Source organism: Pongo abelii, chromosome 5 (genome assembly GCF_028885655.2).
Source record: "Pongo abelii isolate AG06213 chromosome 5, NHGRI_mPonAbe1-v2.0_pri, whole genome shotgun sequence".
Classification (NCBI taxonomy): Eukaryota; Metazoa; Chordata; class Mammalia; order Primates; family Hominidae; genus Pongo; species Pongo abelii.
In genome coordinates this window covers 150,067,750-150,079,989 of record NC_071990.2, presented here as the reverse complement: position 1 = coordinate 150,079,989, position 12,240 = coordinate 150,067,750, and the positions used below count along the sequence as shown (strand labels likewise).

The window sequence follows — 12,240 nt, the reverse complement described above, 5'->3', positions numbered from 1 at the left end:
CCTTCTCAAAAAATAAATGAATTAATTACAAGAATAGAAAGACAGTAGAAATAAAATCCATCATTTTCTTGGGGATACTTTCACTGTACCTACAATGCCGACTCAAGTACAACGGAATGTGTCACTCTTCACATAATTTATGCATCTAATCAATATTCACTGTCATCCAAGTCAGCAAAACTATAAAAATTGTACACATTTTTTTAGGTTGCTGGGAATATTTATAGGTGGGAGCAGATTTTGTAAATTCATCATATGCTGCCATTAAAGAAATCTTCTTTGCGGTCAGACTTTTCCATATGATGAAGCTAATGATATAGGTTTATATGTTAACAACTTTGAAATGTAAAAATAAAACATCTGGTAAATTTTAACCTAAAGATAGTGTCTAAAAGTTACTCTAGTTAAAAAAAAAAAAAAAACATTCAAAATAAACACAGCAAGAATAGTCAACCTTTAAAATTTTGAGTTGAGCTCAGAATAGCAGATTCTATAAAGGAGGACAGTGGTTATACAAGTAGAAGGATGCTGCCACTCTGCTCCAGAAAGCAGTGAAATCACAACTGCTCAGGCCACCTTATGAGTGTGTGCACTGTTCTTCCACCATATTCTATAAAAAGGGATTACAGTGTTAACCTTTTCTTGTGTCATAATGGAAATTAAGCCATTTACCACAAGAACCACTTAAAAGGAACTCCTGCCGGTGCCCTGGCTTTCAGCACATACCAGAATTGTTATTAATAAATTATCTTTCAGAATGTTCTATTTCGACTAGGGCTGTGACTACCTTTCCTTCCAAAACTTCGAAACTGAATCCTCTGGCTTGAAGACAATGTCTGTTATTGAGGCAGGTGAAAGGACATTGAAAACTCTAAGTAAAACCTGGCCACTGGAGAGGCACATGTTTATGGTTTACAATTTTAGAAAGTCCCAAAAAGATTTAAAAGGTGCCAACTAAAAGATCTTATAATCTGGGGATATTTTGGTTGAGACCTTGGAAGTCCTCAATCGAGGAAACATTGAAAATAGCTCCACGATGTTCTGTGTCTGTTGCCCAAAGTTTTGGACACAGTTCAACCACATGGCTCTCTCTGCCTCAAACCAAATTAGTGACAAAAACGTACATATGGTTGAATGGAAGGCTATGAAGAGTGCACACATGGAGGTAAGGTGGTGTTATAAGGCCACAAGCCCACAGTTATAACATTCTTTTTTTTGTTTTTGTTTTTTGTTTTTTTGAGACGGAGTCTGGCTCTGTCGCCAGGCTGGAGAGCAGTGGCGTGATCTCGGCTCACTGCAACCTCCACCTCCAGGATTCCAGCTATTCTCCTGCCTCAGCCTCCTGTATAACATTCTTTGCACAAATATTTCCCAACTCTAAAACTCCCCAAAAGCAAAAGTGATCAGTTATGAAACGATGACTTGCTTTACTCACTCAGAACAACATTTCCCTAGAGGTCCTCCATCCTTGTAAGGAACTCCAGTTACAGAAACACAATTCCAGCTTTTCCTGGAACACATTTTGCTATGAAGTGAAAAATCTACTGAACGATAAAGATGACTCTAGCCCATCTTGTGCTTTGTTGTCATGGTTGTTGCTTTCATTTTTCTTCATACATTATATATATTGTTAAAACATTTTAAATAAGATTGCCATCAAATGACTTTTGATTTGGAAAGATCTTTCACAAAAAACATTTTTATTAATATTCAAGTACCAGGTATAGATCACTAACTCTTACCCACCAGCTTTCTAAAAACAGAAAAAACATGATTTACAACTTACGTTAGCAAAAAGCTAGAAAACCCGGTAAAAAAGAGATCATAATTTCTTTAAATGTCTTCTTAACTAGAAAATAAACTGAACCTTAAGGCACAAAGCTTGAGAACTCTTACAATCATCCCTCCTTGCAGGAGGCAAAGGAGAAAATAAACTTACCAAACTAAATTAAAATGAAAGATAATAAATAAATGTGCAGACATTTAATAAGAAATCGAGCTAAGCTCTCAACCAAAAATATCTTTTTTTTTTTTTTCAAAAATCTCTTTTAAAACTTTTAGCACTCCCAACAGAAGTTTATTATTAATGGAAAACAGCACAAAACAGATTCTTCTCTGGCAAAGGGAAAGCTATTTTTCACTTCCCCTGGTAACTATCTTTAGTACTTTACACTCTTGGAAACTAGGAATGTGCATATGGATTTACTGTGAGGCAACACGCGATTATCTAATTTCAGCGATGGGGGTGGGGAAGCCTATGAAATCAATGCAAATGAAATCCTAAGGCATGACAGGCATCAATATAGGCATTGAGGTCTGGTGACAAAGGCCTTGTGATCCCTAAAACTTTCATGGCCTGGGCATTCCTGATTCGAGCCAGTGGGCTATTCACATCTCTGTATTCTAGAAAGGAATCGATAGAAAACAGAAAAGCTCCGGCTCTTGCACAAAAAATATTCAAAGCGCCTATAACCCGTGGTGGCTGAATTCTGAAATTAACTGCTCTGCCATAGAGGAAAATCTAAAATAATGAGAATGAATATTTTGGATGGGGTTTCTGGCCAACTCTTCATAAAAATGCAGAACAGGCTAAAGCCAGAGTAAGAGGGGCAAGGGTCATATATATACCTTAGGATTACAATCAAGTTCAAGCAAACTTCAGTGGTGATGGTGGTGGGTTGTAGCTCTGAACAGCATGACCAGAGGGGGGCATGGGTGTTGGCAGAAAGTCAGCTAGCAAAATACACAGAGTAAATCAACTGCTTCAAAAAACTGCATTGCTGACTAGCCTATCATCACCTACGCCTCTCAGCCAAAAGAGAAGTCACTCTTCAGAACTTCTGGAAGACTGTGCTCTGAGAGGAGGAAGCATATGGTATTTCTGGCCCTAGGTCTAACTAAGACAGGCTGAATTTATTTGCGAGCCATCTATGAAGAAATCGTTTGGTAAGAAGTTAGTAATGCAAATGTGTATATGGCATCTCAAATCTGTGTGCACACGAGTATGATTTTTTTTTTATATATTTATTTATATACATTTTATGAGACAGAGTCTCGCTCTATTGCCCAGGCTGGAGTGCAGTCTTGCGATCTTGGCTCACTGCAACCTCTGCCTCCTGGGTTCAAAAGATTTTCTTGCCTCAGCCTCCCAAGTAGCTGGGACTATAGGCACAGGCCACCATATCCGGCTAATTTTTGATTGTATTTTTGTAGAGACAGGGTTTCACCATGTTGGCCTGGATGGTCTCAAACTCCTGACCTCAGATAATCCACCTGCCTCAGCCTCCCAAAGTGCTGGGATTACAGGCGTGAGCCACTGTGCCCAGCCACATGGGTGTGATTTTAACCTCTGCTCTAAAGCATAAACTGTCAGAAAAGGACCTTTCTCTTTCTCCTTTACTTTTATAACTCAAACATCTAGCACAATGCCTGCTATATAGCAAGGGCTCCATAAATGCCTCCCAAATGAATAAAGAAATGCTGAAGAGAATGAAATGTTCCACCTATTAAGAAGAACCCATTTCATTCTCACAATTTATATCTAGGTAATAGTTCTGACCAGCCCTCTGAAAGGGGTCTCATAAACCAATGCTTAATAATGCTTTCTCAGCAGCTTGTTCTAAATGCTTGATAATACTTACATTAACTTTTTCCTAAACAAAACAAGCTTCTCTCTTTGAAGTCTAAGTGTGTGAGGTTTTACTACAGTCCTGTTTCTCTGAATGGACAAAGTCTTCTAACCTCTCCCCTGACTCAGATGCTATTAATCAGGACAGTATACAGTGGGTCTGATACTAAGGGACCCAGTATGGACAATTGGGTCTTTGTTTTCTCCCCCAAGTTGGGTTTGAATCAGTTCTGAGTTATTGTATTTATTCCTCATGATCCTTTGGGTTCATGATTTACATCTATATTATGTTAGAATTTAGGACTTGAGGATTAGAGACCCAAAAAGGCACATTGATAACCATGGACATGGCTCTTTTGATTACCTCATCGTCCCGGGACACACTCCTGGCTGGCCTATGACACATTTATTATTATAAACGGTAATGTCTCAGTCACTTTCACACAAAAGTAAACCAGGCAGGGCTTTCAAGTTCATAATCCTTTGTTTGTTTTTTAGCTGCAGTGGAAATCTGGTGCTTGATTCAGGAAATTGGGAGATGATGGGAGGATTATATTTATTTCTGATAAACTGCCATTTGTTGCTTAGATACAAAAAAAGGTAAAGACTGAATCTGTAGTTGCAAGACATAAAACAAGCTCTTAAGGCAACCAGGAAGAATGAATGTTCAGGCCAGGTACGGTGGCTCACGCCTGTAATCCCAGTACTTTGGTAGGCCGAGGCGGGTAAATCACCTGAGGTCAGAGGTTCGAGACCAACCTGGTCAACATGGCGAAACCCCATCTCTACTAAAAATAGAAAAATTAGTTTGGCGTTGTGGCACATGCCTATAATCCCAGTTCATCGGGACACTGCGGCAGGACAATTGCTTGAACCCAGGAGGCGGAAGTTGCAATGAGCTGAGAAGTTGCAATGAGCTGAGAAGTTGCAGTGAGCCGAGATCATGCCGCTGCACTCCAGCCTGAGCAACAGAGTGAGACTCCATCTCAAGCACAACAACAAAAAAGAATGAATGTTCAAATACAATGCTCTTCTTGAAACATTTCTATAGGAGCTGGACATTGGAGAGACAAAGAATACAGTCTTTCTTGCCCAAGGGGGTCACTATTTCCAAGGAGGCTGAAATATGTACAACCAATTTCGATATGCTAGGATAATTGTTTAGGTTTGATCTATAAAGCCAGTTTAACAAAAGCACATAATAGGAAGCAATAAATACGCTTGAGGACGGGAAGGAAAGTTTCAGAGAGGAAGGAACAGTTGGACTCCACCTTGAAAAACTCAGATTTTTACCAGGAAAATTTTGGAGGAAAACATTTTAGATAAAGAAAATTACATGAGTTAAAGTGCAGAAGAATGAAAAGTACAAGGTTTGTCCAGTCATGCATATGGGGTCCAATATGTCTGGTGTATAGGGTATTGGGTGTGGAGATAGAATATGAGATTTAAGAAATCGATTAAAGCGAGATCACACAGAATTTTAAGTGTGCCAAGAAGGGTGGAATTTATCTTATAGAAATGGAAAACCATCAGCCTTTTCAAAACATAACTGCAAGAAAAGAGGGATGTTTTAGAAAGATGACTGGTTGCATGGAACATAGATACGAAAAGACAAGAGACTGAAGACAGGGAGATGGGGTTGTTTCCAAATTTTAAGGATGAGATAACCTAAAAAACAAAACACAACTATGTAATACATGAAAAGAGGTAATTCCTTCTGTTTCTGCTCCACAGATTGTGAAGAAGGCACCCTAAAATGTTTGTATGAGGCCGGGTGCAGTGGCTCACACCTGTAATCCCAGCACTTTGGGAGCCTGAGGTGGGTGGATCACAAGGTCAGGAGTTTGAGACCAGCCTGGCCAATATGGTGAAACCCTGTCTCTACTAAAAAATACAAAACTTAGCTGAGTGTGGGAGTGCGCACCTGTAGTCCTAACTACTCGGGAGGCTGAGGCAGGAGAATCGCTGGAACCTGGGAGGTGGAGGTTGCAATGAGCCGAGATCGCGCCACTGCACTCCAGCCTAGGTGACAGAGCAAGACTCCATCAAAAAAAAAAAAGCCTATATGAAATTCTGGAGCCTTCATTCCTATCATCCCTGTGGAACTTGTAGAATAAGAAGTAGTGTTTTGGTCATATTGAAACAGTGTGAATAATACAAGGTACGTAAGATGGAAAGGAAAAAGTTAAATAATAATAATAATAATTATTGTTATTATTATTATTATCTTGCAGAAGACATGATCTTGTTTTCTTGGTTTTTGTTTGTTTGTTTGTTTGTTTTTAAGATGGGATGGAGGGCAGTGGTACAATCACAGCTTACTGCAGCCTTGGCCTTCTGGGCTCAAGCAATCCTCCCACCTCAGCCTCCTGAAGACACGATCTTATATACAGAAAACCGTAACACTATACACACACACACACACACACACACACACACACACACAGCCTATATAGCTAATAAATTCAGCAAAGTGACAGGATAGAATATCAATGCATGAAAATCCACTGCATTTTTATACACTAGCAATGAACAATTTGAAAAAAATGTAAAAAGCATTGTCATTTACAATAACATCAAAAAGAATAAAATACTTGGAAATAAACTTAATTAAGGAAGCAAGACTTATATACTGAAAACTGCAAAACACTGCTGAAAGAAATTAATGAAGACATAAATAAATGGAAAGATACCCTATGTTCATTGACTGGAAGATTTCATATAGTTAAAATGATATTACCCGAGTCAATCTAAAGATTCAATGCAATCCCTATCAATATCCCAACGATATATTTTTCAAAAATAGAAAAACTCAAACTAAGATTAATGTGCAATCTCAAGGAACCTTTAAATAGCCAAAACAACCTTAAAAAACAAGAACAAAATTGGAGGTGTCATACTTCCTAATTTCAAAACTTACTATAAAGCTATGGTAATCAAAACAGCATGGTACTAGCAAAATGACACAGATAGTCCAATGGAATAAAATAGAGAGCCCAGAAATATATCATCACATATATGATCAATTAATTTTCAAAAACTATGCCATGACCATAAAATGAGGAAAGGATAGTCTTTTCAACAAATGGTTCTGGGAAAACTGGATAACCACATGCAAATGAATGAAGTTGGACCCATACATTTCATCATATACAAATATTAACTCAAAACAGGTCAAAAACCTAAACTTAAAGGCTAAAACTATGAAACCCTCAGAAAAAAACAGAGGGCAACGTCTTCAAGATATTAGATTTGGCAATGATTTTTTGGATATGACACCAAAAGCACAGGCAACAAAAAAACAAATAGACACACTAGATTTCAAAATTTAAAAGTGTGTGCATCAAGGACACTATCAAGAGAGTTAAAAGGCAACCCACAGAGTGGGAGGAAATATTTACAAATCATGTATCTGATAAGGGATTAATATCCAGAAAATAGGAAGAACCCCTGCAAGCTAACAACAGCAGCAAAACAACATAACTGAAGACCAGGCAAAAGACTTAGACATTTCTACAAAGATGATACACAAATGGCCAATGAACATATGAAAGATGCTTGAGGGAAATGCAAATCAAAATCACGATGAGATACCATTTCACACCATTAGGATAATTATTATCAAAAAAGTACAATAACAAGTGTTGATGAGAAAGGCGAGAATTTGGAAGTTTTGTACATTGTGGGCAGGAAGGTAAAACAGCTACTGTGAAAAAAAAATATGGCAGTTCCTCAAAAAGGTAAATACAGAATTACTATATGATCCAGAAACTCTACCCCTAGATATGTGCTAGGTATGTGCAAAAGAATTGAAAGCAGAGACTCAGAGATATTTGTACACCAGTGTTCAGAGCAGCGTTGCTCATAATGGCTAAAAGCTGGAAGCAACCTAAGTGTCCATTAACAGATGAATGGATAAAAAAATGTGGTATACACATATAGTGGAATATTATTTATCCGTAAAAAGGGATGAAGTTCTGATACATGCTGCAGCGTGGATGAACCTTGAAAGAATTATGCTAGGTGAAATAAACCAGACACACAAGACAAATATTGTATAATTCCACTTATATGAGCTACTGAGAGTAGTCAAATTCACAGGGGCAGAAAGTAGAATGGTGGCTTCCAGGGGCAGGGTGTGTGTGGAGGTGGGTGAGGCGGGGGCGTAGGGAGAGTTATTGTTTAATTGGAACAGAGTTTTGGTTTGAAATGATGAAAAACTTCTGAAAGTAAATTATGATGCTGGTTGGACAGCGATGTGAATGTACTTAATGATCAATATCATTAACAGTATCAGTATCACCGAACACTTTAAAATTGCTGATATGGTAAATGTCATGTTATGTGTACTTTACTGCAATAAAAAAATAAAAAACAAAACCCCAGCATGATAACACTATTTTGACTGTAGATGAGTCTCTGTCAGGTAGAGAAAATAAGCAATCTATATGAACAGACACCTCTTTGCAGACCCAGGTGCGAGTCGGAAGTTGCAAAAAGAAATCCAAAGACTAAAATGGTGAAGACTGTCCCTTATCAGCGTAGGTGATCAAGATGTCAAAGACGTGATAAACTCACATTGCAGTTTGATGAGCCATCAAATGTTGGGTAAGAACCATCTGGCCAGTCAGCAGGATCCAGGGCAGCCGACTGCCGGTGCTGGGCCTCGTATTCCTTGAGCTGTAACAAGAAGAAATGGATACTGAAATGGAAAGAATGGCCAGACCCTGGCCAGACCTTTTACAGGGAAATGACTCAAATAATACATCTAAGTTCCTGTTTCATAATCTTGTGCTCAAGCAGCAGAGAGATCACTTTGGGTACCTATTTCATGCCAGTTTTGGTAACTAAGTACCAGCCAGACACCTCTCCCAAAACCAAGAGGAAGATAAGTACCCTGCCCTATGGGTTTTCATCTAAGTCAAATCAACAAGCAAAATGGACTCTTCGTATCCTGTGTTCCAGAAAGAATTTTCACTTTCCCCCTCCAACATCAAAACTTCTGTTTCCTCAGCTTGATTATAAAGAAATTGTCTGTAGTTTGGCCTCTGAATTACCTTTCCAAGTGTGTAAGTCAAAAACATGCATGTCCTTTTTAGGAAGAGAAAATGATGGACTACAGACATTTTAGTGAAATGGGGTCAAATCCTGAAACATATATATGTGTGTGTGTGTGTGTACATATATACATATGTGTGTGTGTATATATTTATATATCTGTGTGTATATATATATTTGTTGTTTTACAGATATATATATATATATATAAAACATACATATATATATTTGTTGTTGTTGTTGAGACAGAGTCTCACTCTGTCACCCAGGCTACAGTGCAGTGGTGCAATCATGGCTCACTGAAGATTTGACCTCCCAGGCTCAAGTGATCCCACCCCAGCATCCCAGCTAGCCTGGACTACAGGCATGCACCACCATGCCCACCTAATTTTTGTATTTTTTTTTTTTTGGTAGAGATGTGGTTTCGCCATGTTGCCCAGGCTGGTCTCAAAATCCTGAGCTCAAGTGTTCCACCCCTTCAGCCTCCCAAAATGCTGGGGTTACAGGTGTGAGCCACCACACCCAACCCTGAAACAGATTTTTAAAAATCACGTTTGTCTTGTTCAAAATGGCTTCAAGTTGCTAGTCCCATGCTATCACCTAACAAATGTTATGGGGTTATTGGAGACCTTTGAGGATGGTCTCTCTATTGAGATCTTAGAGATATTAAAAGTTTATGTTCAGAAACAAGGTTTCTAGTTTTTGAAAAACACAGAAAGACAATTGAAATCCTATAGCAGGCCAGGCGCAGTAGCTCACACCTGTAATCCCAGAACTTTGGGAGGCCAAGACAGGTGGATCACCTGAGGTCAGGAGTTCGAGACCAGCCTGGCCAAGATAGTGAAACTTCATCTCTACTAAAAACACAAAAATTAGCTGGGCGTGGTGGCATATGCCTGTAATCCCAGCTACTCAGGAGGCTGAGGCAGCAGAATCGCTTGAACCTGGGAGGCGGAGGTGGTAGTGAGCCGAGATCGCGCCATTGCACTCCAGCCTGGGCGACAAGAGCGAAACTCCGAGGAAAGAAAGAAAAGAAAGAAAGAAGGCTATAGCAAAGTGAGCAGATTTACTTTAAAAAATTTTTTATAACGTCTTTTACTATACTTCCCAAATAAGTGAGCAAATTTAACTTAGCAAGATGAGATCTTTCAGAATGGCATATGTGAGAGAGTGTTACACAGAAACTGAGCTCTGGGGTTCAAAACAATTGTCACTGCATTCAAACCCTATTACAAAGCAGTGTGCACATATGAATTTAAGACAGTGATCAAATCATGTTCCATGTGCCAAGCAACTTAAAAACAGAAATAATTGAACCTGCTAGCCCACGTGATGGTGACTGGACAATCCCGAAGCCCTGGAGCTTGAGGATGTGGTAACGCCACGACAATGACAGTTATTCCTCTAGGAAAAAGCCACTTTCAAAACTGTGATTTCAACCTGCGAAATTCTTTTCTGCATATATGTGGGAGGAGGTAGGCAGTATTGATTATTGAGTAAGAGCTTGAATGCAGAACCAAATACCAGCTGGGAGGCCTGAGGACAAATTATTTAACCCCTCTATGTTTCGGTTCCTCCACCTGGACAACAGGCATGACAATAAATCTGTCTTACAGAGCTGTTACCAGAATTAACTATGATAATGCAGCAAAACTCTCAGCACACTGTATCAAAGCAATAGAGTTAGCATAATACTATTATTATTACCATTGTGCTTTCAGAGAAAAGAAAGCTCAAAGTTCACATTAACTTGACATGTTTAAACTTTTGGGTATTAGGGGTATTAATCATTTTAATCTTTCCATTACATTAGGGACACTTAGATTGTTCCAGTCTTTACATTATGTTATACACTAGGATGTTCTCTCCATTTTGATATATTGGCTTGTGAAATGCTACATTCTCCCTGTATGATTGAGAGTATCTGTCCATTGGAAAATGGGATTATCATGAGATTATCAGGTCTCCAGGTCTCTAGTCCATGTTTATACCCAACCTTAGCTGCATCTCCTAGGAGCCACTAAATACCTTTCAGCTTTAAGGAAAACAGGTACAAATTTCTAACTAGTCAATCATATATGATGATTTTTTTTTCCCTGCTGTATGCTCATCTCTGCTCTCTACTTTGGAGCCTAAAACTATGTGTGCTCTTCTGATAGAGATTTTAATTATGTGCCCTACCCAAACTTTGCTACTTAACTGGTTTTTCGGTTTGTTTTCTGTAACAGGGTCTCGCTCTGTTGCCCAGGCTGGAGTGCAGTAGTGCAATCACGGCTCATTGCAACCTTGATCTCCCTGACTCAAGCAATCCTCCCATCTCAGCCTCCCGAGTAGCTGGGACTACAGGGGCATGGCATCACATCCAGATAATTTTTTTGTATTTTTTGTAGAGATGAGGTTTCATCATGATGCCCAGGTTGGTGTCGATGTCCTAGGCTCAAGTGATCCACCTGCCTTGGCCTCTCAAAGTGCTGAGACTGGAGGCGTGAGCCACTGCACCTAGCAACTGGTTTTTTAAATTATCCTAATTACACAACTCTAAGTGTTTTAAAGTTACAAAACAATCTCTCTATTTTTTTTTAAGTGCACTGCACAGGAAAAAAAAAAAAAAACGCATGTAATTGCACAGTTATTACATGGATAATTACCTGTTATAATTACATTTTTATATTCCACTTTGGTTCGAGAAGTTTTGGTTTAATTATAATTTCATGAAGGCACGACCATTTGTAATTTCATTAAAGGATGTATACCTTTTAAAGCAAATCTGTAGTGTTTTACATTAATTCCAGGAGTTATAAAATAATGACATTTTAAGGTGTGTGTGTGTGTCTTAAGCAAAAACATTCCCTCACATCCTGTGTTCCCAAATCTCATTGTTTTCTCACAGTTGAAGTCCAGGACATGATTTTTTAGAGTGATGGCCATCTTTAAAAGAGTAATGCTCATTCCATCTTGGAGACCTTTAGGGAGAGATATATCATAATGTTCCAATTTCTACTAGTGCTTACTATAAAGAGCATTTACATTATATTAAACTGAAATCCACTCCAGCTGCTTTTTAAATTCATTTCTTTCTAATCTGTCCTCAGTAGAGATTTTAAAAACAAACAAACAATCAAACATTCTCCAGGACATCTGAAAGATGTACTCTTTAACAACCCTCAGGCACTTGAAGACTGTGATTAAGTTCTTTTCTGCTTCTTTTGAGATAAATCCTTTCCAACTTCTCCCCATGGGATCAATTTTTTAAAAATCTCCTATGGACTCTATATGTGTCCAAATCTCTGTGATTTGATGCACAGTCGCTTTTATAAGGAAATTACTCAACAATACATCTAGGTTCCTGGTTCATAATCTTGTGCTCTGGTATACCAGATGCCCAGATTACCTTAATGACTTTACAAGAATGTCCTATAGGTATAAATTCACATACCCTGCTCTAGAGAACATGACTAAAAGAAGCTGTCTCCACAAAGATATCTAGATGGCTGCTCCCCATCCCCAATCAGCTTTCAGACATCTCATCCCTGGCATGACAAACTCTACAATGC

The 12,240-nt window shown here is 38.7% G+C and overlaps 1 protein-coding gene across 8 annotated transcripts in view; it reads right to left on the bottom strand.

Moving 5' to 3' along the window:
* Positions 1–12,240, bottom strand: part of SASH1 (SAM and SH3 domain containing 1) — a 281,596-nt gene that overhangs the window by 56,084 nt on the left and 213,272 nt on the right. For all 8 annotated transcript variants that reach the window (XM_063725047.1, XM_063725046.1, XM_054558281.2 and 5 more), the window contains one exon: positions 8,207–8,308. In XM_063725047.1, the coding sequence (XP_063581117.1) occupies positions 8,207–8,308 (102 nt within the window). The remainder of the gene's footprint in view (positions 1–8,206; positions 8,309–12,240) is intronic.